This window comes from Thamnophis elegans, chromosome 3, assembly GCF_009769535.1.
Source record: "Thamnophis elegans isolate rThaEle1 chromosome 3, rThaEle1.pri, whole genome shotgun sequence".
Taxonomy (NCBI): domain Eukaryota; kingdom Metazoa; phylum Chordata; class Lepidosauria; order Squamata; family Colubridae; genus Thamnophis; species Thamnophis elegans.
This window is the reverse complement of record NC_045543.1, coordinates 118,121,396-118,149,015: the sequence shown is the minus strand read 5'-3', so window position 1 is coordinate 118,149,015 and position 27,620 is coordinate 118,121,396. Positions and strand designations below refer to the sequence as shown.

The 27,620-nt window shown below is 36.4% G+C and overlaps 2 protein-coding genes across 6 annotated transcripts; both read left to right on the top strand.

The window, feature by feature from the left end:
- Positions 1 to 142: 142 nt before the first annotated feature.
- Positions 143 to 27,457, top strand: TRAPPC13 (trafficking protein particle complex 13). 5 transcript variants are annotated; one of them, XR_004255066.1, is made up of 13 exons: positions 143 to 400; positions 9,493 to 9,561; positions 10,673 to 10,772; positions 12,133 to 12,217; positions 13,680 to 13,807; positions 13,960 to 14,032; positions 15,738 to 15,800; positions 18,019 to 18,036; positions 22,169 to 22,302; positions 23,867 to 24,065; positions 25,096 to 25,196; positions 25,660 to 25,777; positions 26,909 to 26,997. XR_004255066.1 is itself a non-coding variant. In XM_032214671.1 (13 exons), exons 1-13 carry the CDS (start codon positions 355 to 357, stop codon positions 27,236 to 27,238), a joined length of 1,257 nt encoding a protein of 418 aa, XP_032070562.1. In that variant the 5' UTR covers positions 152 to 354; the 3' UTR covers positions 27,239 to 27,457. The 5 variants fall into 5 exon arrangements, 4 of the variants coding, with proteins under 4 accessions (XP_032070562.1, XP_032070564.1, XP_032070561.1 ...); XM_032214671.1 differs by lacking the exon at positions 25,660 to 25,777 and adding an exon at positions 27,146 to 27,457 and having other exon boundaries at positions 152 to 400; positions 26,912 to 27,059; XM_032214673.1 differs by lacking the exon at positions 25,660 to 25,777 and adding an exon at positions 27,146 to 27,457 and having other exon boundaries at positions 156 to 400; positions 15,756 to 15,800; positions 26,912 to 27,059.
- Positions 2,974 to 4,808, top strand: SHLD3 (shieldin complex subunit 3). The gene has a single exon (XM_032214674.1). The coding sequence runs from the start codon at positions 3,067 to 3,069 to the stop codon at positions 3,829 to 3,831; it is 765 nt and encodes a 254-aa protein (XP_032070565.1). The 5' UTR covers positions 2,974 to 3,066; the 3' UTR covers positions 3,832 to 4,808.
- Positions 27,458 to 27,620: the final 163 nt, after the last annotated feature.

Below are 27,620 nucleotides of genomic sequence, written 5' to 3'. Positions count from 1 at the left end.
CTACAGAACGTCATAATAAAGAAAAAGGTCAAGGTTCGCCGGAACTACAACTACCAGAATGCATTGTTTTGACAAAGCGCGTTGCTCTCGGTAGCAGCAATAATAATAATAATAATAAATCGAATCTACGGAAGGCGAACCGCGCGACGTATCGCAAGACTCTTTGGGAATTGTAGTTTCGGAAGAAACTACGGTAGTGGTCTGTCTTCCGCGAAACGCTATTGACTGAAAATCAGCGGACCAGAAGCAGGCGGGTTTTTATTTTTTTATAGAGTGGATAGGGAGTGATGCGGAGACAGGCTACTTTCTAATCTTGACTGAAGAAGGGAAGGCCCAAGTGGCGTGGCTGAGGCAATGGATGTGACCCAAGCCAAGCAAGAGCATCTCTTGGCCTTGAAAGGTACTGCTAGGTTTTCGGCTCCTTGTTATTGTGAAGCTCCTTGCCTCGCCTGGTGCTCGTCATCTGGTTTAGAGGAGAAAGGCCTAAGCCTGGTAGTAAAACCAATGTCCCACAAATGGGGGATCGGATTTCCTCTTGTGGGGCGTAAGGGCAGAAGTAACCTTCTTCCCACTTGTGATATCTTATTCGGGGCGGACAGTGGGGGATGGCAGGGATGATTGGGGTAAAAATGGGGAGGGCGCAATTCATTAACCTTGTTTCATCCCCTCCCTTCAATTGGATCAGTGGGAAGGACCATGTGGCTGTGCATATTCTGCAAACAAGGCAGAAAGAAGTTGGTTTTTGGTTCTTCTTCTCATTTAGCCATAACAGGAACAACAAGTCTGATGATAAAATATACTATGGGTTAGTTTTTGAAAATAAAGCCAGCAATTTTGTATCTTCTTGGTTGGTTCTCCTAGAAAATTATCCTTTTAGGGATTGTGGATAAGAAACCCCAGATAAAGAACTTGATATCTCTGTTCTGTCAGGCAAATGTAGATAGTCCTCAACCTACAATCTTTCATTTAGCGACTTATCGAAATTACAGTGGCACTGGGAAAAAGTGATTTATGACCATGTTTCACACTTGCAGCATCCCATGGTCATGTGATCAAAATTTGGTTGCTTGGCAACTGGCTCATATTTATGACAGCAGTAGTGTCCTGGGTCATGTGGTCACCTTTTGCAATCTTTGGACAAACAGAATCAATGAGAAAACCAGATTCACTTTACTAACCGAACAACTGCAAGAAAGATTGTAAAATTGAGCAAATTCACTAAACAGTTGTCTTGCTTAGCAATGGAAATTATAGTCATAAGTCAAGAACTATATCAAACAATTGCCTTCTGCAGTAGGACTTCACTCTTTCACCTTTGTACCAGGATAAAATTATATATGTTGACCTATGGATATTTCCCCAGCTTACTATTCTTGAAGAAAACAAAATGCTTTTATTATTTTGAAATGCATAATTATAGCAATAGCAATAGCAATAGCAGTTAGACTTATATACCGCTTCATAGGGCTTTCAGCCCTCTCTAAGCGGTTTACAGAGTCAGCATATTGCCCCCAACAACAATCCGGGTCCTCATTTTACCCACCTCGGAAGGATGGAAGGCTGAGTCAATCTTGAGCCGGTGAGATTTGAACAGCCGAACTGCAGAACTGCAGTCAGCTGAAGTAGCCTGCAGTGCTGCATTTAACCACTGCGCCACCTCGGCTCTGTAATTATTGTTTATGCTAGCATTAAAATAATATATATTATTAATATGTAATAATGTCAATATTGCTATTATTACAGTAATAGAACTAAACTGTATTAATGGAAAAATATGTTTATACACATACATTTTTTTAATTATTACATCTTGCAGAGTGTCCTACTCAGAATGCAGATTCCTGATGGGAAAACAATATAACTTGGGGTGACAAAAAGCTTATGTGGAGCACATGTATAGAAAAATTAGTTCCTTATTTGTGTATATTCTTTTCATTCACATTTTATATGTGTGAAAATAAAAGTTTTAAGGTTTAAGGCTAGAATCACTTTTTCAGGGTTTTTGCCTCTAAAATCCTTCTGATCAAAAGCCAAGATAATTTATATTGAATTTTTTAAAAAATATGCAAATGAGTGTTTTTTTTTTTAGTGTGCCTGTATAATGCTTAAAGCAGTGTGTCTAGCTTGTTGTTTTTAGATGGTCTGCCCTGGAACTACGACTCCCAGAATTCAAAGCCAGCATAAATAAAAACTGAGGGACGCAGTGCCTCAGTGGCTAAGACACTGAGCTTGTCGATCAGAAAGGTTTGCAGTTCAGCAGTTCGAATCCCTAGTGCCGCATAACGGAGTGAGCTCCCGTTACTTGTCCCAGCTTCTGCCAACCTAGCCGTTCGAAAGCATGTAAAAATGCAAGTAGAAAAATAGGAACCATCTTTGGTGGGAAGGTAACAGCGTTCCCTGCACCTTCAGCATTTAGTCATGCTGGCCACATGGCCACGGAGATGTCTTCAGACAGTGATGGCTCTTCAGTTTTGAAATGAAGATGAGCACAGCCCCCCTAGAATCAGGAATGACTAGCACATATGTGCGAAGGGACCCTTTATCTTTATAAATAGAAAATCGAGGAATTCTCCCAGGCTGGAGAAGAGTAGAACAGAAAGGATATATATATAGGGAAATTGTGTGACATGAAACTTAGTTTCACATAATATGTGATGATTAACATAATGTATATATCCAAATATTGTACTGTTTTGATCATCTAGGAAATATATGAACATTGAAAACAAAAGATACTATAGTTCTAACTCATTTGTTTCATACTGGTAACATAGAAACTCTTGTGGTTTCAATGACAATAATAAAACTGGGAAGAGGCTGTTAATAAAACTGAGGGTGTAATATACCATTTGAGATGTTTTTCCAAAAGTATATATTTATGGTAAATTAAATTAGTAGAATATTGACTAGCAAAATCTCAGTGAATTTGATGGTAAAGTTGTTAGAGTATCTTATTACTTCTACTCTAGGTCCTGTTCTCAGCTGCACAGCCCACAGAATAAGATTCTTTTGAGCAATAACATGTTTGTTGAGATACGCCTGCCCAGAAAACTTTTAAAATAAAACATGGATTCCCACTGTACAAGGATGGAAATGGTTTTGCACTACCGAGCTTGGGAAAAGGACCCTGCAGCATTGCAAAACATTGCAGAAGAAGCCTTGAAGAAATTTCCTAGGCGGCAATTGCCAGTCTTCATACCCTGGTTTCCAAACGCTTCATGTAAACTGACTATTAAACCTAAAAATGCTCCTCCAGTTGTTTCTGTTAGAGAAGTAGAAGAAGTTAAAGGATCTATTGCTACTTCAGAAACTATTTGCAACACTTCCTTTTGTTATAACAGTGTAGAAGGGCTTAAGGATTTTCAACCTAATATAAAAGCTGAACAGACTTTACACATTGAGCATGGAGAAACTGACCTGACCAATTTGGAAAAGCCATCAGGCCATGGCAGAGGCAAGCTAAGGAGAACTTGGAGTGTTTCTCTACCCGGCTCAAAACTTAAAAGCAGCATTCTTCCTTTATCTCTAGAATTGCAGAGAACTTTAAAAAAATTAAAGCTGCATGTATTCTATAGAGCATGGTGGATAATAGAACCGTCTATTTGTAACAACCAAGTTTTGGAAGACATTTGGATAAATCTTAATGGCATGATCAAACACAATGAACTTCCATCTTGTAATGCTACAATCCAGAGACATGAAAATCAGATTTTGGTTTTTTGTGATATATTATACTGTGAAAATGTTGCAAACTGCCTTAGAAAAAAATTAAACATTAAGGGAAAGATGAATCTGCTTGTTCACAAATATGGGATTATACATAGTTTCTAGTTTTTAGCTAAAGCAAGGCATGTATGTAACTTGGGAGCTGATAAATCAAAATAACATATTTGCTGCTGTATATTTGCCAAAACATGCTTCCACTCACCACTCTTCCCAACAAAGAGTTAAACAGTAGGTAGATGGTTCACAGATGGTTAGTTGAGTATTAGGCTCAAAGTGATCTATTTCTTCTATTCCCTATGAAGCTAAAAATCTAAATCCTGAATGTTTATGCAGGCAACAAGCAAGGCTGTCTTTTTTAAAAAATATACTGCTAAATAAACTACAAATGGAATTTATGGATTTATTAGCTGTGCCTTCTGGCAGGATAAGATGAGCAGAAGTAATCATGAAGCATGTGCTGATATAAGACACTTTAATAATACATTTGGTGAACCATACTTTCTTATAAATGATAACAGACAAATACAAGACTATATTAAATGTTTCTAGTTAGTTCTGTAGGAACTAAAGATACCAATAGTTTGTTGAGTACTAGAAATCCTTATTGTAGTCCCTCACATCATTTCTGAATTTACTGTTTAATTAAATGATTTTCTTAATATGATTCAGTCCATATGGTCAAGTGGTGATAAAACATATTTGCAAATGAATTGATTTCTACAAGATGTACTGTAAGTTTTCCAAAGATACACAATTATTTCAGAAAATGACATTTGGGGGAAAAAAGTCTGCCTGTGAATAATTATGTTTCGAATCTTTGTTACTAGAGCATAAAAATATTTGTGTATAAATATTAAATAAATGCAAAAGCTATTTCTATCAATATTTTAAAAATGTTGTTTGTAATATTTGACCCTATCATTGGATTATTATTACAGTACTATTAGGATAAGTAAGTATAGGCAATGGAGCTGGCAGTAAATTGGGAGGACAGAATTACATGCTGTGAGGCTTTATTTAAGTATCCTTGAATGTTCATTTTGAGTTCTGCCTCAATTTATTGTATGCTTCCTCTTCCTTGGCCCAAGCATGTACTGATCTTTTTTTAATAAAATCTACAATTTGTTTGAATGAATGACTGTTACTATCATAGGAAATGATAATACATACTCAGATTAGAGTCTGTAGAAGAGAGTCTTGTTTGCAATGCTCTTTTATTTTTGACATATAATTGGCTGATGATACTAATGAGAACAGCCCAGTGTGAGCCACATTAAGCCCTACATGAGCAAATAAAATAACTAGCAAATTTGGATTTGAATCACTTCAATTTCTAATTTGAGTCTTTCATTAAGGACAAATTGAAAGGTCAAATAAAGAGACTGTTAAAAAGGTCCACAATTAGAAAAGACTGTTGTTTTCTACATAGTAAATTGTGTGATGATTTTTGCAACAAATAATATGATGTTGGAGAGGAATAGAATTTCTTCCCTGTATCCAGTCCAATCTTTAAATTGCTGAGACCAGTATTTTAGGCCACAGAACAGGTATCATTGATATGTGTAGTTTTCTTACTAGAGGTTTGAAATACTGTATACAGTGGGGCAAAACTGGAAGATGGCTGGAAGAGGTGGGAGTGGGAGGCACCGTTTTACGGTGGTTCTCCTCTTAACTCTCCGACAGGTCACAGTCGGTATTGGTTGGAGGGCAGAGGTCGACTCCTAGGCCCCTTAATTATGGGGTGTCGCAGGGGTCGGTCCTGTCCCCCCTTCTATTTAATATCTACATGAAGCCACTGGGTGAGATCATTCGCTGGCACGGGATCAAATACCACTAGTATGCGGACGATACACAGTTGTATCTGTCCGCCCTGTGCCAACTCAGCATAGTGGTGGAAGTGATGCTCCAGTGCCTGGAAGCTGTTAGGGTCTGAATGGGAGTGAACAAACTCGCACTCAATCCCGACAAGACCGAGTGGCTGTGGATGTTGCCTCCTAAGGACAGCCCAGCTAGTCTGTCCCTAAGCCTGGGAGGAGAAAATTTGCTCCTCTCGGGGTCTGCAACTTGGGGGTCCTCCTGGATCTGCAGCTGATGTTGAAACATCATCTGTCGGCTGTGACCAGGGGGGCCTTTGCCCAGGTTCGCCTGGTGCACCAGTTGCAGCCCTATTTGGACCGGGAGGCACTGCAAACTGTCACTCACACCCTCGTCACCTCAAGACTGGATTACTGTAATGCGCTCTACATGGGGCTGCCCTTGAAAAGTGTTCGGAGACTACAATTAGTCCAGAATGCAGTCACGCGAGCGATACCTAGGTACACCCACACTACACCTATCCTCCACAAGCTGCACTGGCTTCCTATTGGTCTCTGAGCACGATTCAAGCTGCTGGTTATCACCTTTAAAGCCCTACATGGCCTAGGACCCAGATATCTACGAGACCGTCTTCTGCTGCGTACCTCCCTAAGACCGATAAGATCGCACAGGATGGGCCTTCTCCAAGTTCCATCAGCTGGACAATGCCGGCTGGCAACGCCTCAGAGTAGGGCCTTCTCTGTTGCCGCTCCGGCCCTATGGAATGAGCTACCCCCAGAGATCCGGACCCTACCCACTCTCATGGCCTTACGAAAAGCTATTAAAACCTGGCTATTCTGGCAGGCCTGGGGCTGTTGACCTCTGGATTGAGGTCCAGCCCCGCTTAGATTGGGTTTCATGTTGTGTCTTTTTTAAATTTGTTGTGTTTTATTTGTTTTTAATCTTTCTTAATTTTTGTTTCTGTAAGCCGCCCGGAGTCCTCCGGGATTGGGCGGCCTATAAATTTAATAAACAGTAAACAGTAAAAAAGTATTTAGTCAGTCACCAATTGTGCAAGTTCTCCCACTTAAAAAGATGAGCGAGGACTGTAATTGACTTCATAGGTAGACCTCAACTATGAGAGACAAAATGAGAAAACAAATCCAGACAATCACATTGTCTGATTTGGAAAGAATTTTTTTGCAAATTATAGAAATTTGATTAATAAATACATAAAATGTTCTACAAAGAGTATGATTGGGATCCTTATTTATTGGGGCTCTGGCTGAAAAACTCCATTGAAACAAATATTTTTAGTAAGATTTCAGTTCATACCTTTAACGGTTGTAAAATAAGTAAGTTTCATTCTGTAAATCAAAATTGGTTTTGTAAAAACAAACATAAAGCATATTGAAATGAAAACTCATATTAAAAGCAGATGAATCATTGGATATAAGTTCATCTGCCTAGCATAATTTTTTATTGTTTTTATGGGTAATCCTTGATTTATAACCATTTGTTCAAAATTACAGTGACACTGAAAAAGCTTTGAACCTCACACTTACAACCCTCAGTCATATGATCAGAATTCAGGCACTTGGCAATTGGCATGTATTTACAATTGTTGCAGCTTCCCAGGATCATTTGTCTGTCTGTCTGTCTGTCTGTCTGTCTGTCTGTCTCTCTCTCTCTCTCTCTCTCTCACACACACACACACACACACACACACACACACACACACACACACGCCATCCAAGAAGCCAAGTCGATGGGGGAAACCAAATTCATCTTAATGATTGTGTGATTCCCTTAACAACTGCAGTGATTCGCTTAACCATGGCAAAAGTGATCATAAAATCGAGCATGACTCTTAACTGTCTTACTTAGCTACATTAATTCTGGGCCCAGTTGCAGTTATGCATCAAGGACTACCTGTCATGAATTCTTCCCACTTGGCCATTCATTGTCTTGCAGTTATGATATAATTGTTATATAATTCATCCCTACAATTAAGAACAGGGCTTAATTATCTTCTTCACAGTTTAGAGTCATTGACAAAAGTGTCAGGAGCTGCTGGAAATTTTGACCACAATTTAAACTACAGAGTGAAAACTTCTGAATTGTTACTTTGGAGCACTGATTTAGCATTATTGGATTTTTTTAAAAAACAAAACCTTGGTATTTGCATGGTTTGTCTCACATTTTACTAGTCAATTACATGAATGATTGCTGCATTTCTATACAGGTAGCTCTCGACTTAAAATAGTTCATTTAGTGACTGTTTTTCACACTTACAACCGTTGTAGCATCCCCATGGTCGTGTGATCAAAATTCAGATGCTTGGTAACTGGTTCATATTTATGTTGGTTGCAGTGTCCTGGGGCCCTATGATCTCCTTTTGTGACGCTGACAAAGTCATGGGGAAGCAAGATTCACTTAACAACTGGGTTATTAACTTAACTGCAATGATTTACTTAACAACTTTGGCAAGAAAAGTCATAAAATGGGGCAAAACTCATTTAACAAATTTCTCACTTAGCAACATAAATATCGGGCTCAATTATAGTCATAGGTTGTGGACTACTTGTATGGTTGTACTGTATTCAGTTTTCTTCCTTCTTGAACTTGCTACCGATATTAAGCGGAAACTTCCGTGTTTTGATTATAGAAACAATATACTACTGTTCCTTGGATGATCTCTGTTAAAATATGTTATTTGAAAATATGAGCCGAGGTGGCGCAATGGTTAGGGTGCAGTACTGCAGGCCACTTCAGCTGACTCTTATCTGCAGTTCAGCGGTTCAGATCTCACTGGCTCAAGGTTGACTCAGCCTTCCATCCTTCCGAGGTGGGTGAAATGAGGACCCAGACTGTGGGGACAATATGCTGACTCTGTAAACCTCTTAGAGAGGGCTGAAAGCCCTATGAAGCAGTATATAAGTCTAACTGCTATTGCTATTGCTATGTTAGTGTTTTAAGGCAATCTAATTTACAAAGGATAGGATTTGTGTAAAAATAAATTCTTCCAAATCTCATTGTGATGGCAGATATTAAAATACAAATTAATCAGATGCATTTATTGATGCAACCATGAATCACAACTAATATCATGATAATTCCTTGTGTTAATTGTCACCAACTTCAGTGAAAAAAGTTAAGAAATACTAGACTTTCTTAAGGCTTCAATTACTCTCCACTTTCCCTATTTACACAGTTGTAATCTGGAAACGCAGAAGCAGCAATAGCAATAGTACTTAGATGTATATACCACTTCATAGTGCTTTACAGCCCTCTCTAAGCAGTTTACAGAGTCAGCATATTGCCCTCAACAATCTGGATCCTCATTTTACCGACATCGGAAGGATGGAAGGCTAAGCCAACCATGAACTGTTGAGAATTGAATTGCTCGAACTGCTGGCAGTTGGCAGTCAGCAGTATTAGTCTGCAATACTGCATTCTAACCACTGTGCCACCAAGGATCTAATTAATAAAGTGGTATTAACAATAAAGACAATTTTGTTCTCTTAATGTTTAAGAAATTATGCTATCTTTTATATTTATGTTAATATATTCACCATTTATTATTACCTGGTTTTGAATACTATTTAGAAAAATGGAACACTACAGATAGATTTTTATATGAAAAAATGTGCAACTTACATTCACAACAGTCAGAAAACAGCCACATACTATTTTTATTTATGCTTTTTTTCCATGCATATTCTTGGATTTGTTTATACCTTTTCTATTTAGCTCATTTTATAAATTATTTAGCAGCGTGAGAAATGGTCACACTTCATTAAACACAATATCTATTTCTCTTCAATTTGCAAAAGACAGTACAAATACTTACCTAACTCTAGCCCTACTTTTTAAAATGCCAAGGCAATGACTGATCAGTCTTATATTTTTTGAAGATTCCTTTAATATTTATATTCTGTATTAAATTGAATTTGCTTTTTACGTTCACAGTAATGAGATTGACCAAGCCTACATTATTCACGAATATACCAGTGACTTGTGAAGAAAGAGATCTGCCAGGTAAATAAAGTTATGTTTAAAAGTAATTTAAATGGTTATTAATTAATTGTTCTTATTTCTACACTAGGTTCTTAATTTCTGAAAAAGTAGTTTGGCTTTTACTTTAAAGCAATAAGCTTCCTCGGCTCTGATGGAATATATTGTCCTCTTGTCACCATTGCTAGTATACACAAATAGGTAGTGGAACATCCAGATAAGCAGAGTTTAACACCAGGTAAACAATCAAGCAGAAAACATCAAAATCAAGAAACTACCAAGGAGAACCCTCCCAACATTGGCAGGGCAAGTAACTATATATAAAGAGGGGGCAGTTTGCCCCCTCTTTATATATAGTTACTTGCCCTGATATTTTCTGCTTGATTGTTTGCCTGGTGTTAATCTCTGCTTATCTGGACATTGGATGTTAGCTGGTTGAGAATATGTGTTCTAATCTTTTAATGTTCTTATTATGTTTTTTGAAAAGTGTGCAATATGCTTTATTTCTATGTGTCTATTGGTGGCTGATTTGTCTGAATGCCAAGCTTCCAGGAATTCCCTAGCATTTTTAGATCAGCTTGATCTAGGGTACTGACAGCTTCCTGGTTGAAACTGGCTAAGGTTGTTCATATGTTGTGAGATTAAGATTCCATTGTGTCTTCTTACTGCTAGTTAATACTCATGAATGTGCTCTGCAGTGCTCTGTCATATGTATTGGTTGTTTCAGTCCTTACATTCTTTGTTGTGGATGACTCCTGTTTTTTCTTCTTAGATTACTGGGTCTCCTGGTTCACTTAAGACATCTTGGACAGTTTATGTGCCACATAAACTGTGTGTTTGTAATAGTCTGTTGGTTGTTTCTGAGATTTTTTGATGTATGACAGTGTTATCCTTTTCATAGTCTATGTGTTTCATAGCCTTAACACAAACTCACACTAATGATGTTACCTAATTGGGTAATATAATTGCCTGCAAGCCAAAAAGAAAGAAAACAAATCCAACAATTAAACTCAGAAAGCACCAAGGAATCCTGAGCTACAGATATTCTGTTTTATTGGTATAAATATGTATAAAAGATCTTTAATTAATTTGCATTCTAAATAGAGTTGACTTGACATAATTCTATATTCTTCAGGAGATCTATTTAATCAATTAATGAAAGATGATCCTTCTACTGTAAAAGGAGCAGAAACATTAATGCTTGGAGAAATGTTGACGTTGCCTCAGAATTTTGGGTAAGAATTTGTATATAGATTTAGATTTATTGATTTAATTATGCTTCCTGACTACAGGTAGTCCTCAACTTGCAACAGTTCATTTAATAACCCTTTGAAGTTGCAACGCCACTGAAAAATGTGACTTATGACCATTTTTCACACTTATGACCATTACAGCATCCCCATGGTCACGTGATTTTACATTTGGATGCTTAACAACTGGTTCATATTTATGATTATCGCAGTGTCCCAGGGTCATGTGATCACTTTTTGTGACCTTCTGGCAAGCAAAGTCAATGAAGAAATCCAGATTCACTTAACAACCATGTTCGTAACAACTACAGTGATTCACTTAACAAGTGTGGCAAGAAAGGTTGTAAAATGGGGCAAAATTCACTTAACAAATTTCTCACTTAGCAACATAAATTTTGGGCTCAATTGTGACCGTAAGCCGAGGACTACTTGTACGTATTTAGTTGCATTTTTGAGAGGAGAAATCTCATGAACTAATCCAAATATTATTTTTCCAAGACTATAAAAAGCCACATATGTTACTAATGTTACTAACTTTTCAGCACAAGAATATCTGTTTTCAGCACAAGAATATCTATTTATTTCTGGTTATTATAGTTGTTTGTTATAGTTGTTTTGTACAGTCTACAAAAAAAATGAATCTTTATATTCGTTATTAGTAGTGTGGTGAGACTCTTGAGATATTCCAACATTTTAATATTTGGAAGTGTTAGTCAAAGTTCTGTTGGATCAGACGAAAACATCCAGCATCCTATATCCTGTGGTCAACCAGTTGCAGCTTGGAAGTTCAAAAACTATTTATATCGTATGATATGATGAATCTGATATAAATAGCTTTTTCCTTATATTGTTTCCTAGCAACTGGTATGCATGAGTGTGACTAGTGGCTTCATTTTCCATATGTGTTTAATTTTTTAAACATTATGCTAATTCTTACACATTCATCCATATCATCTCCTTGTATTAATTCTGCTTGTTCTTAATATATTTTCAGTTGGTTTTGTCATACAACAAACTGCTAAAAACTATATAAGACATAGGTTCATAATTGATTACAGGTTCAATCAGTTTCATCAGTACTAACTGCATTAGCATAGCCTTCTTCCACTTGCTGTTTTCAGTTGTTGGGCATTAAGTGTCAGAATCTATAATCAATGACATTATTTTGGAACTTTGTACTGTTGCAGACCAACATATCTAGAGGTCACTGACCTGGAAGAAGTAGTACAGAAACTTTGGAAATATTTCAGGGGTGGGTTATGTAATGACTGAATGTAAAGATGAATCAGCTAAGAAAAAAAATGATTTATCACTTTACTGTCTTTCCTCCTTTCTGTTTGAACAGAAATATATTCTTAGGAGAAACATTTTCCAGCTACATTAGCGTTCATAATGACAGTCACCAAGTTGTAAAAGACATTTTGGTAAAGGTATGTTTCATTTTGTATAGTCACTCTTAATATGTTAAAATTCTTCTATTTGAAATTTGTAAATTTATTTGGTCCACAAATGTGAGAAATTGTAAAGGCATGTTTCTTCTGTTTGTAGGAGAATTTTTAAAGAAAAACTGGAAAAATACTTGGTTCTGCACTTTTCTTTCTTTTTAAGAGTTTAATCCAAGACTTTAATTATGGGTAAACTGATATGTAAAATGCTAACAGTTCAGTAATCTTAATAATCAAATATAGTTATTGTTGGAATTTGGATCTCCTTTGAATGAGAATTTTCTACTTAGTGAATATTTAAGCTTTGGAGTTTATATATTATTTAAATTTATTATATATTATTTTGGTTTATGGCCCACCTTTCTTTCATGGACAAAAGATAGCGTATTTACCATTCTTGCACTTATTTTTCGGGTGGAACAGAGGGAGAGGGGCTTTTTCAAGGTCACAGGAAATTTCTGTGGCTGAGTGTGAACTTAAGTCTGGCCATTCCAACACCTTAATCCCTATATCTCACCTGTTCCAATCTAACAATGACTGACATAAATGTATTAGCTGGAATTAATATGAGCTTGTCGATCAGAAGATCAGCAGTTCACGGTTTGAATCCTTAGCACCATGTAACTGAGTGAGCTTCCGTTACTTGTCCCAGCTTCTGCCAACCTTGAAGTTCCAAAGCATGTAAAAATTCAAGTAGAAAAATAGGGATCACTTTGGTGGGAAAGTAACAGCACTTCCTGTGCATTCTACATTTAGTCATGCTGGCCACATGACCACAGAAATGTCTTCGGACAGCGCTGGCTCTTCGGCTTGGAAACAGAGATGAGCATCGTCCCTAGAGCAGGAAATGACTAGCCCGCATGTGCGGGAGAACCTCTATATAGTAATTATATGTCATTTTGATTATTTAAGCAGGCTGGGCAAACTACAGTTCCGGGATTATCTGTGTCTCATGTGTCTACCTTTTTTGCAACCCTTCAGAATCCTAATTCTGAATGCTGAAAAATTAACAACATTGCAACTTTCAAAGCAGTAGTAAATGCATGATAACTGCTTTAAATTGTAAAAAAAATACAAAAAATAAAATGCCACCAAGCTACCCTGCAAACCCAGTCCTGCCAACAGACCATGGGCCACCTGCCAGCATTTGTAGAGGTACAGCTCTTGACCACCAAATGCCAGTTTGTTTTTAGGCCAGGAAAAGTCAGATTTCATAATGTAGGCAAATCATACTTATTGGATGACCTTAGTAAAATGCTATTGAGTGTGTCTTGTTCCATCTATAAAATGTGAAGATGAGAATTTTCTAATAGAACAGTATTGACTTCTGTTTTTCTCTGAGCCAATCTACAATTGTGATACAACACTATTCATTTCTATGGGTGTCTTTTAAAATTTATTTACTCTTTTATTTAATGTGTTTTTTTCTTTTGTTCCAATTTCCAAGGCTGACCTACAGACAAGTTCACAACGCTTAAACCTTTCAGCCTCTAATGCTGCAGTGGCAGAACTGAAGCAAGATTGTTGCATTGACGATGTAATCCATCATGAAGTAAAGGAAATAGGGACACATATGTGAGATACTTATTATTTTCTTATATTCATAAGCACATACCCATTGTTTATATTTTGTAATATATAGGCAGACAGGCAGGCAGATATATAACAGATACTCATTGCCCCTATCCCAAATAGTTAAAATACATTGAACTCTTTGTGTCTTTCAGTTTAGTATGTGCCGTAAGCTATACCACACAGACTGGTGAAAAGATGTACTTCCGAAAGTTCTTCAAATTCCAGGTATTGAAAATACAGCTAGGACTTTACACTGTCCCCCAATCTCTCTTTCTTATATCCTCAACATTGTATCAAATGTTTATAAGATAAATCTGAGAGGGGATAATGTTCAGAATGTTGTATTTAATATTAGCTTTGTCTGTACTATTTTGTATCAGTCTTAAAATAAACTACCAGGAAAAGGGTTTGCAGTACATGAGGAGGGGGATCCAGAGGAATATGCACATTTGGAACAAAGATCCATGATCCAGAGAGCCGAGGTGGGGCAGTGGTTAGAGTGCAGCATTGCAGGCTATTTCAGCTGACTTCTAGCTGCAGTTTGGCAGTTCAAATCTCACTGGCACAAGGTTGACTCAGCCTTCCATCCTTCCGAGGTGGGTAAATGAGGATCCAGATTGTTGGGGGCAATATGATGACTCTGTAAACCTTTTAGAGAGGGCTGTAAAAGCACTATGAAGAGGTATATAAATCTAAGTGCTATTGCTATGATTGTCCTGGTGGGATGCTAAGTAATTTTTGCCACTGTATTATGCACTGTGCAAAGCTCATACACCTGGGCTACTTTTTCAGACTAATTATTACATTTTTAAAAATCACAATTTAAAAATAGGTGAAGATAGAACAAAATTATATTACATTTAATAAAAACTAAAGCAAAATTGGATATGTTCTCTTCTCTCGTATCCTAGAGTCAACTCATTTAAGGCTGGAAGATGCTACCATCCATTGATACTAAGTAACACCGAGTTTAGGAAATCTCTAGATTGTGTAACTGACTCTACAGAAATTGTATAATATTTTCTGAACGGGATTGAAAACTTCTATCCATAATGGTTTTTTTTTTCAAATAAACCCACTTTTCATGGAAAGCTGGGCTTATTTGAAGCAAATCTTTTTGAACCCACATGGATAAAAATGCTTCATCTTTCTTCATAACTTTTTGGAATTGTAAGAGAATTGGGGACAGCTTGAACTTTGTGAGAATGCTGAGGAAGGGAGCACTGACAGAAAAAGGTCCCCAATGAAGCACTTCCTAAGTGTAGGAAGATGAAGAATTTTTCCCCTCTCATATCTTATTGAAAGAGCAGATATTAATGAGAGAAGATAGCCTGGATCCTGAGCCATGCAGGGCTTTAAAGGACAAAATCAATACCTTGAATTGCAGCAAAAGTCAATTGGTAACTAGTTTGACTCTAGAGATGTCATGTGGGAATATAATGTAGAACCTGTAGCTGTTTGAGCTAGTTCATTCTGGACTAGCTGTAACTTCCAAATATTGTGAAGGGTATCCCTTTCTACAAGAAGTAATAGTACTCATAAGATGAACAAGGCTTGAATTACTATGAGGAGAGCCTTCTGATCCAGGAAAAGTTGCAGTTGGTACACAAGATGTAATTGCCTGAATTTTGCTCTTTGACAAGCAGCTATGAGTTCAAGAAAACATCTAAACTGCATACCAGTTAAGCATGAGAGAGCACAACCCTTTCTAAAATTAAAGGAGGAAATTGATTGGTCTCAAATGGCATCCAAACTCACCGCTATTCTGTCTTGCTAGAATTGTGTTTCAAACAGTTCCTCTCCATCCAGACTCTTACAGCATCCTTAATGATATCTCCTGTTTGACTCAGATATATACCGTAGTTGGACTTAGAAAAACAAAAGCCAATAAATTAATGCCAGTGAAGGAATCTAGTAAATTTTCTGTTAGTATTTTTTTTTCCTGCAGGTCCTTAAACCACTAGATGTTAAAACTAAGTTCTACAATGCTGAGGTAAGTAGAAAATATTGGTGCCTTTAATGTACAGTAATATAAGGTAATTTCTCTTAGGAATGGAAACTGTGGTGTCAGGATTTTTCTCCTGCATGAGATAAACTAATAAGCCCAGCTACTTTTTTACAAAATCAATGTATCTATCTATCCACCATCTGCCTGTACTTAAGTATCTTCCTCCTATCTTAAGGATAGAAGAAGATACTTTTTTGTATCTTTTGAATATTATTATTTTTATTGATCAAGAGAATGCCAAATGATAATATCAGAAAACTAGGAAGAACATCAAGCAAAAAGAAAAAGAAAAGAATGGTTTTAAAAGTAATTGAAAAAACAGTTCATTTAAATATATTTAGAGCTTATTTTGTTTAAATCTGTGTCAGCTGTCCCCATTTTTGGTCCGAAGAGCACATTTTGAAGTTTGACAGCACATTATGTCACACTCACAAAATGAGAGGCATGGTGGCCATGTCCAGTTATAAAGTATCAGGGTTGCTGAGGTTTTTCCTGAGCATCCTCAGAGAAGGAAATAATACGTAAGGGTTTGAATGTTGTGCTTTTGAAACCAGCAATCACTGGACTTGTTTTGTTAAGTCTTATTAACTTTTCTTCTATAAATATATTATTATATTCTTCTAAACTTGATTAAATGATTCAGGTGCTAACTATGGGGTACAGACCTGATACCTCCAAAAATATTTTTTACTACCTTGGGTTCCCCCCCCCCCCGCCTTTTTCAGCATTGTATTTTAGCCCCATTTTAAGAATGTTTCTGTGTGTGTACAGGTCCAGAAACATTCCTGTAAATAACAAATTAGTTTATTCACTTTTTTATATCAAAGAATCTAAAAAAAATAATTTTAATTGAAAGAATCTAAATAATCAATACAACATGGAACCTGAGGGGCATCAAATATGTCTGTGGCACAATGGCGCCACTAGGGACCTTGGTATGAGGTTGCAAACATGAAAGATGTGCAAAATGGGGGGTGTCTGTCCTGCCAACAAGTTTATGTATGTTGGTTATATAAAGTAGCTACCTAGTTGATGCTGTGACAGTGGAATGACTGTTTGGATGAGGGTGGGGGTCGGGGTGTGCATGGAAGGGTGTATCCCTATTTTGTTGAGTAAATACAATTTACTCCCTCCCTTTTTAATCTACCCATTTATAATTGCTATTCTGATATAATTATATGTTTTGACATGGGGAAAATGGTAAAAGTATTGAGTATTCCTGCTCAACATTTCTCCTCGAAGGTGGACCTATAGTCAGAATTATTACATAGAGAAGACTGGTCTTAGCAATCAAGGAATAACATTTCTGTGATGTTTCCCAATGCTTGCCTGTTCCATACCATTGCTGCCTCTCCTTATGAGGAAAGCTGCACCTGCCAAATTAAAGAGGGAGAAAAACTGTGACAGGAGACCAAAATTGCACAGTCATGCTCTTCTGGCATCAGTCTGTTAATTTGATTTTCATAGGTCTTATGCACAATATTGGCAGGATGTGAAATGGGTGAATGAACAGAAGGTTAAATAAAAGCTGCATACAGAAAAGGAAAGTATGTCTCATAAATCTAAAGCAGGGGTGTCAAACTCATGTCGTCACGGCAGCGTCACGTGACATATCAGAACTCCCCCCCCTTTGCTAAATTGGGTGTGGGCATGGGCCGGGAGTTTGACAGTCATGATCTAAAGTAAGTTGGGAAATTGAAATTTAGTGGAAGGTGCATCTTTTAAAATTACATTTCCTCAACTGTGCTGCCTGCAACTTTGCATTTAGTTGTGTGCTTTAGAGAGGGAAATCATGTCTAAACAGATTTGATTTCTCTTATGGACACCTTCCATGTTAAAAGACAGTGTACAAGACAAAATCCTAAAAGAAAAGAAACCCAGATATTTCCCATGTAGAACCTCTTCCCTGAGCATGTACTAGTTTACCAGTGTGTTCATTGTACAATTACTGTCTTTACCATTCCACATATTTTTTCCCTTTGTTATACCATTTGCTGGCACAAGTCTTATTTAGAAGTTAAATGTCTTATTAGTGATCCTTTTCATTTTACTGCAGTGTACATTTTTCTCTTACTAATGCTGTCTTGTTTAAATACACAAAAATGCAAAAAGATGCATTTTATTTGAAACGTGGTTATCCTCCTCTTTTCTTTAACATTTAACCCTAAATTCTCTAATGTTTTTCTTTTTATTTTCCCATTAGAGTGACCTCAGTTCTGTGGTAATTTTTATTTATTATTTATAAATATGTATGTATGCTTGTCTTCTGTTTGTCTTTCTGCCTGTTACTAACATTTTGTTCAAATATAATGGAAAAGCAATGTTTGCTGTACTGACCCATAAATATTGCCTTTTGCTTTTTTTTCCTGGAATTATAAAAAATGTTGGGTAAAGGTGGGGAGAAAGAAAAAACAGCTCTCCAAATGCATTAGCTCTTTCCTTGTCATCCATTGCTTTCATTAGTTTTCAGTAACATGTTCTCAAAAACAATTTCCTTTTTTTTTGTTTGAACATAGAGCAACACATGATATTCCCAATATTATATACATAAGGCTGTTAGTGTTACATGGAAAACAACACAATTTTTAATTGGAAATAAATTCACATTCTAGAGTAGTATAACTCTGAAAAATGTCCAGATTCTATATGAGAAATTCTGAAGCCAAACAGGAATTTGAATACGATTTTTATTATTCGATAGTAAGAACTACTGGTCTTAAATTTTACATGGTCCTCTCTCATGACTAACAAAGCCAGAATAAATTAGGCAAAATGATAAAGAATGTATGTGAAATCAAAAAGATTGGGTGGAAAATGTTAGCAAGGATTTTTCTGCTGACAAAAATAGAATGTTTGCCTTGTGGGGAGTTTTTTTCACAAAAGGTTCCCCCCCTCCCCCAGTTACAAAAGATAAAGATTTGGAACAAACTGAAGCCTAAAAACTGCTATGAAACATATTTTCAGAGTATTGTCTCAAGCAGAAGGTGTTTTTAAACAGAAATCTGTCAGCCATTTTACTTCCTCTTGTAGTTGTTTGTATCCAGCCAAGAATTCAAATTTATTTTATATATACTGTATATGTTGCAGTTTCCCTCAGTTTGGATGGCCTGAGGAAAAAGGTGTGTTTTGTTTTTTGGAGTAGTATGAAGTACATGCAGCCCATTATATAGACTTATATCACATTACATTATGTTTAGGTTTCTGTTATCTACTTTTTTGTGAAGACACTGGATTGGAGGAGAGAGTCTAAGATCTATTGCATTTTTCTTCACATGCTTACGCTGCTTTCCAACTCCTAAACCAGTGTTTCTCAACTTTGGCGACTTTAAGTCCTGTGGACTTCAACTCCCAGACTCCTCCAGCTACGCTGGCTGGAGGAGTCTGGGAGTTGAAGTCCACAGGACTTAAAGTCACCAAGGTTAAGAAACACTGTCCTAAACGCATGTGGCAATGTTTACTATAACATTACTGCAGTGTGATTTTATTTCAAATTTTAATAGATGGGGTGGAATCTACAAATTTGCTATGAAACATTTTGCTCTAATAAAGTTATTGCTAAGATTAATCAGTTCTTGCTTCATTGTATTCTACTTTGCTTTTTCATTATATTACTTGATTTTGCTTTCTTCCCTCAACTGAATTATTGCTAATTTTTTGTTAATCGATTCTTTTTTAAATCTATTAGAGGAAAATATGGAAACCCCAGAGATTAGCAGTGAATTTATATTATTGTAGAATAGTAGAATATTTTAAATATCAGATACTGGAAAATGTGGGAGCAATTAAGCTAAAATGCTTCAGAAGCAAGATAGCTGAATTTGTCACTGGTGTTTTGCTTGACAAAGGCTGCATTCAAACATAGCTCTCCATTTTTAGTATCTTCATGACCTCTTGAAGGTCCCCAATTCCTTGAATTCTTCCAATGAGGTCAGGAAGGGGACAGAATTGACCACAATTTAGTATGGTACCCAAATCTTCATTAATCTTAACTATGGGTAATGCAAATAAGTCATAATTAGGTAAAGCTAAAAGTTCCCCTTGCACATTGCTCCCGGTTCATCTCCGTTTCAAAGCTGAAGAGCCAGTGCTGTCTGAAGACATCTCTGTGGTCATGTGGCCGGCATGACTAAATGCCAAAGGCGCACGGAACACTGTTACCTTCCCACCAAAGGTGGTTACTACTTTTCTACTTGCTTTTTTACATGCTTTTGAACCGCTAGGTTGGCAGAAGCCATAATTAGTGGTGTAAAATTAGATTGATTCTCATAACCGTAATTAATTTGAAGTAACTCAGAAAACATGGATTTTGTGCTAATCTAAAATGAGAAAAAGCGCTCTGAATAATTCCAAGGTGCACCTGAAAGGAAGGAGGGGAAGGAAGGAGCTTGCAGTCCCAGAACCATATGCCCTGCAATTGTTTTGATAAAGTTAAATTGGGATTTAGTATTAAAATCCAAACTGAGCCTATTTTTTTCCTTTTTTGTTGGTATCATGTCAATATCCAGGGATATTTGTTGTTGTTCAGTTAGCCCGCCGGGTTCCCCTGTCTTCCATTGTCCCCTGGAGTTTGCCTGAATTCATGTTCATCCCAGGATACCATAGACTAGAATCTACTGTGCAGTTTGCTACAATTATTCAACATGCTACTCTAACTATTTTTTTTACACATTGGGACTGTACAAATCCTTTAGAAGATGTTTTACAATGAACAGGAATGCATATGAACCTTTTTTTTTGAATCATCAAAGAAATGTGGAGTTTTTAAATGTATGCAGAGACAACCAGAAGCATTTTATGAAGCAGCTGTGTGAGAAGGGTTACTGCAGATTTTCAAAGACCTTTAAAAAAAAAAAAAGATTTGCCTAGCCAGAGAAAACCTGCTGTGAAATTTTCCTTGCATATGTTTTTGAAGAACAGGGTGTGTATAAGGAGACTTGATCAAGTGGCTATTTTCATCTCTGCTATGCTAGCTTTTTTAATCACCAACAGGTTTTGATTTCAGCTTGAAAAAGCTAGCTTTTTTTTTTTTTTTTGCTTTGCAGCACTCAGCTCTTGGAGAGAATAAAAACACAAAGAATTATTTTGCTGCTAAAAGGAATCATGCAGTTCACATGCAAACATCCATGAATCTCTGCATACTGCTATATAAATTATTATAATTATTTTTAAAACAGCGAATCATTTTTACTTGTCACTTAATGATTTATAAATATTTCAATCCTGAAGATGAATAGTTCTTGCTTATTTTTATTACTCTCCTCCTGTGTCTCCATTAACTTCAGGTTTTATTTTGACATATAATTGAAATGATATAATTTATTGATGAACTCTGTTCATTAACTCAGTTAATGAACATAATTAAATATATTAATATCTGAACTAATTAATATAAGGAGATGTACTAGATTACATTAGTGCTACTCAGGTACTTTTGCATTCTCTCTATGAAGAAACTCAGGCTAATATCCTCTGCACATTTACCTAGGGAGTTGATTTAATTGAAATTAGATCAAGTTGAGTTCACACACATAAAGACTGCACCTGCTGCATGGGTTTTACAGTACGGCTTTATCCGTAAATCTTTGTGAAAGGTGAAAACCAGCTCGGGCTTTTAAAATACATGTATTTTAGTCTTGAAACTGACAGCTAATCTCTTACTCTAAATTAGTCATTTTGGCAGAGTCCACAAGTGTCCAACTGTTCATTCATGGAAATAAAAGTAAGATCAGATGCTTATTGTTGGAAGTCTTAGAGCAAGAAATAACAGTGAGATAATAAGAAAATTAACCTATGTGACAGGATTCTTAGGGCTCCCTATAAGAGCTTCAGAAAAAATTCATAGGAATAAAATGTAAGAATTAATAGTGATTATATCATTTACGGTACCAGAGCTTCTGGGATAGTTGGTGTACTGTCAGAAACAGTGGCAAAGCTCCCCATTAATAATCCCATATTTTCTTCGTATGCAGTCCGATGCATCATTGGCATGGCATATGTACATATGCATTGCAGTCATTTCTCATTTCCTAAACATACTTTCCTTTTTTTGACAAATTCTGAATTCATGTGATTGTAGATCGATATGCAGACCTTAAAATATTACCATAAGCCAGGATAATGTAAGAAATTATCCCACATCCATTGTTCAGCACAATTCCAGTTGACTAACTTTTTTGCTTCTATTGCTCTCCTTTGGGATGAAGACTTTTCTCGCATTTAATTACTGTTACTTTGATTTTTCAGGCATGAAACTAACTGCGTATGTGGTTTAATGTTTTTCAAACATTTAAAGTGCTGGAACTTTTCTCAGTTCAAACTGCTCTTTATTTAAGCATTTTTCCTTGATTTTTCAGACTGATGAAGTGTTTTTGGAAGCTCAGATTCAGAATATCACAAGCTCTCCAATGTTTATGGAGAAGGTCTCCTTAGAACCTTCTATTATGTACAATGTAGCAGAATTAAATACAGTCAACCATGGGGGGAACAGGTAAGAGACTTGTTTGTAGCCAGTATTATTTGAGAGTGCTGTATTTACATTCACCTATAGCCGTGATGGCGAACTTATGGCATGCGTGCCACAGGTGGCACGCACAGCGTTCTCTGTGGTCACACCAGTCATTGCCCCAGCTCAGCTCCACTGCGCATGTGCGCGCGTCTCCCACCAGCCAGCTGATTTTTTGGTCTTTGCTGTACATGCACAGGGGCGGGGCATATGAGGGAGACACATTCATGGGGGTGGGGAGCGCAGGGGGAGCAGTGCCCCCCCTCACAGCCCATTTTGGTCCCAGGGGGCTGCAGGGAGTCACACAGCGACAAAAAGGTTAGCCATCACTTTCAGAAAGCAAAGACATCTGTGTCTAATTGGAACTGTTTCTATATATAGACTCAGTGTACTGTGTATCCCTGTATTGAGTAATGAGGACAGTTTAGCATCAAATAGTCTATTTCTCTTTTAGATTTTCTTCATTTCCCTAGGTTAATCTTCTAAGAATCACAAATGTTATGGTTGCGATTTTTTGGAATCAACTCACATAAGTTTGCAGTTGTGAAGAACTTAGATTGTAAAAGATACTGATTTTCATAAAATGGACATGTAAAAACCTTAACCGCTTATTTAATTAAATGTTTTGCAGGATGAAGAGTGTCTCTCACTGGATCAGAAATAAAAATGTGTTTTTATATTCCTAAGCATTAAATTTTTTTACCTGTGTAAGATGTGATGCTAACTTATTAGTAGTTCCATTCTTTGGATTACAATACCTCATTCAGACGTAGAATAAATTATATGTCTAAATACTTTGCATTTGTTAACATGTGAGGATAACTAGTATTTTAAAGATTTTTTTAAAAAACAACTCTTTAAAACTTGGAATTCTTTGTAAAAACTCCTTAATTGCCACCATCTTTTAAATTCAAAGATTATATTTAATATAAATATGACAAGCAGACTTTTAAGATTTATTATGTGTTGGTTAGCTATTTATCTTACCTTTCATTCAGGAACACAAGACAACATTATACAATGTTCCATCTTCCTATTTTTTTCTCTCAGAGACGCTTTGTGAGATAGGTTGGTGTTAGCTTTTTGAGGTAGAAGAGACACAAAAAAGGACCAGATGAACTAATTTTACTTTACTGTAAGGCTGTAATGTAAGGTTACCTTAAAAGAGATTTACAAGTCTGAAAAGGGAAGATTTCTTTTGAGCCTCATTTGCCATCCTTTCTTATCATTTCCTAAGCAGCATCTCGTCTCCCCATGCCTCACCCCACTTCTCCCAAGGCACTTCCACATTCCTTTACAGTTGGGCTGAGAATAACTGGCCCAAAATCATTTGGTGAACTTCCATTGGGCTGGAGAACCTTTGTTTCCTCATGCCAACCCAGACATTTAACCACTAAAGCACCAGGGCTTCCAATTTATCTGAGTGATTTTGTTTTTCTTCTCTTTGTGTTAATTTGTTTGCCATATTTGTAGACTGATTCCTAAATGAATTATCTAGAAGTCCAAATCTGAAGTATAAGCTGAGGTGAATTTTTAACTTTCCCTCCAGCGTGTCAACGTTTGGTACAAGGACATACTTACAGCCAATGGATACCCGGCAGTATTTATATTGTCTGAAACCCAAGCAGGAATTTTCAGAAAAAGTTGGTGTTATTAAAGGTGTAACAGTTATTGGGAAGCTCGACATCGTATGGAAGACAAATTTGGGTGAAAGGGGAAGGTTGCAAACCAGCCAACTTCAAAGAATGGCAAGTCCTTTTTTATGACATTCTCTTTAAAGAAAACGAAGCTGCATTTTCTTTGTTGTGAATAGAAAGGGGGGGGGGTGAAGGATCTGTCTGCTGATAAGTCACACTTAATATTTACCTGTGTTTTTTTTCCAGAAAAAAACCTTTTTAGGTATATCTGAGCATCTTTATCTTCAATAACAATTTTCAGAAGTAGCAAAAAGACAAGTGATATATGCTTTTTTCATTTGTCATCTGTTGTTAAAGAGTTGGAATGAACATATCCCTTATTCTTAATTGTTTCCTTGTTTTCATTATCACAAAATGGCCTGTAGGATGATGGCCATTTGCTTAAGTGCCTTTAAAAGGGGTCAGGCAGATTAATGAAGCACAGAACTATCGGTCTGTAATAGCTTGGCTGTTTCAGTGGAGCCTCTGTATATAGAATCAATATCAATTCATAGGAGGCAGCTAGTAGGAGAAAGTTATCACCTTTTTGCCTTGCTTGCAGGTTTCCCAAAAACCATAAAATAATCTTACATTTCTAATCCATTGAAACCATTGTTGAAATAGGGACTTTTTTTGGTCTCATGCAAATGACAGTACAATATTCCTAAAAAGAATTAAAACTTAATGCTATCTTTCAAACATAGTCCATGAGGAATGATAGCAGCTGGAGGGTGCAATTAAAACAAATAGAAAATATAAAACTGGTAAATATTATATTGGGTGTCTCCCTTTGTAAGAATGTATAGCTTGCAACTGGTGACTAATGCACCATTTCATGAATTTATACGATATGATTCTAAGTATTTTTTTAAAAGAATCTCAGGAAAGTTCCTCCTGCTTATATCGAGCCAAAGGAAGATATTATGGTCTCTCAATGACGTTTGCAGAGTTAATTTAATTCCTTACACTTTCATCCAAAGTACATTGAGGTTAGGCAAAGTGCACATTTTTATTATTCTGTGTTTTTGCTAGAAGTTAAAAATGACTTGATGGCTCGTAAGGATGATCAATCATGCTTTGCTAAGCTTTTAATACTCCTTAGGCTCCAGGTTACGGTGATGTGAGGCTTTCATTGGAGACAATACCCGACACAGTCGGCCTGGAAGAGCCTTTCAACATCACTTGTAAAATAACAAACTGCAGGTAATGCAATACTTTCCCTTGCTCATTTGGACTTTCAGAATGCAATCCTTATTTTCAGTCAAAGGAAAAGCACTGTAGAGGTATCAATAGCACTTAGATTTATATACTGTTTCATAGTGCTTTACAGCCCTCTCTAAGTGGTTTACAGAGTCAGCATATTGCCCCAACAATCTGGGCCCTCATTTTACTGACCTCAGAAGGATGGAAGGCTGAGTCAACCTTGAGCCTGGTGAGATTCAAACTGCCTAATTGCAGGCAGCAGAGGTAGCCTGCAGTATTGCATTCTAACCACTGTGCCACCACAGCTCTCAGTATGTTATTTTTTTTTTAGATGCACAGATAGTCTTCACCTAATGTTCACAATAGGGATCTGCAAGTCTGTTCTTAATTGATTCACTAGTTAATCAGATATCACAGGTCCATGAGTTGTGATTTTACTGCCAGCTTTTCCATTGACTATTAGTTGGAAGTCAGCAGGAAAATGCACAAATGGTTATCATGACCACGGAATGCTGTGGAGTTTGTAAATACCTGCTGGTGGCAAAGCATCTGAATCTCAATCACATGAACCTACAATAGTCGTAAGTGTGAGCATCTGTTAACATTACTTTTTCAGTACCGTTGTAAATTTGAACGGTTGCTAAACAGGGCTATTGTTAAGCGAGGATTGTTTGTACTAAAATATTAATGTTAATATATCAATCACAAAGTAATATTTTAATATGATTAAAACTGTTGAAGCAATTGGCTCTTAGAAATATTTTTACAAATAGATTGCCAGTAAACCTACCTTCAAACATTCAGATTTAGAATCAGAACTGATTTATTTCAGCAACAATGTTTGAGGCATATGTATTAATTAGGAAGGAAAAAGTTGTGTTCTAATTTTTATTATTGGCTGGGTCCAAAATTAGTTTAATGTGATAACTTAAGTTTGTAGCATAACTACTGTGATTGTAGCTTATTTAATAAACTATACCAAGTAATCTGCTTAACAGTGGTTCATTGTTTAACAAGCCACAGTAGCTAGGTGCATATACCACATTAAGCGAAAAATAAGCAAATCAGAGTGTGATTTAGCATATTTGTAAAGAAGACTGGTATTTTTGCTGAGCTTTCCATTATAAATATATAGAACTTGGTTTGTATAATCCATTAACTAAGATATGGTTGAGATGTTTGTAATTTAGTATGCTGTAGGAGCTAAGACACTCTGCCCCTTGCTTTAATACTTCATAGTTAAATCAATTAAAATGTTCTAAAATGCACTATTGGGCAGCATATAAAATAAGCTGGGGAATCTCTAATTCATCTGCATCCTACCTTTCTTCAATTTTCTTTAATCCATTTACAAACTCATAACCGAAACACCAAATTTCTGAGGTATAGATGTATGGGTATGAATTATTAGATCAATATTATTTATAAAAGGCCATTATGCATAAGAGAGAGAGAATCTAGAGGGACTTCTCCAACTGTGATGTGATTCCCAGAAAAGACTTCTCCAAATAGTGTGGTCTTTAGATTTACATTTTCTATCTCGGCCCCTGTATTTTGAAATTCAACATCACACACAGAAATGTGTGCATAAGATAAATGAATCATGATGTGTACCTCTAAAATTGCCAAAAAGAAAAACTGGTATAGTGATACGAACTGGATCTTTTAAAAACTGGTGTTTGTATTAAATTATATGTGTACATTTTATCTAGCAGTGAAAGGACCATGGATCTGGTTTTGGAAATGTGCAATACTAATTCAATTCACTGGTGTGGTGTGTCAGGAAGACAGCTGGGCAAACTGCATCCTACTTCATCACTATATTTGACACTTACGCTGCTATCATCAGTACAGGGACTACAAGTAAGATATTGAAGTGGTTCTGATTTTAGCCTTATTTCGTCTCCAACCACACTAATCACTGTGTCTATCCTTTCTTTCCATTTTAGAGTGTCTCTGGCTTAAGATTAACAGATACTTTTTTGAAAAGAACATACGAGTATGATGATATTGCTCAAGTCTGTGTGGTTTCTTCAAAATGAAAAAAAAAATATTCTTAAGATTTGTGGACCAACTGTCTGACAACAATCTAATGAATCCAGAATAATCTAACTGTATCCAAGAGAAAAAATGTTATTTAATAATTCCCCCCCCAAATGAACATGACATTTTTGGAATGTTTAAATATAGCTGCTAAGAGCCAACCAATTATGTGTATTTTAATTATTTGGAAATAAAGACTTAGGCAACTTATACAACTATTTAATTGTGTTACATTTTTGTACAGATCATTTTCTAATATTTGCAGTATGATTTGTAATTCTTGGGCAAATAATTCTCTACATGGGGATTGGACTAGAAACCTTTTTCCCAGTCTTCATTTGAAAAAAAAAACAGGATTCTATAAACGAAGGAACACAGATT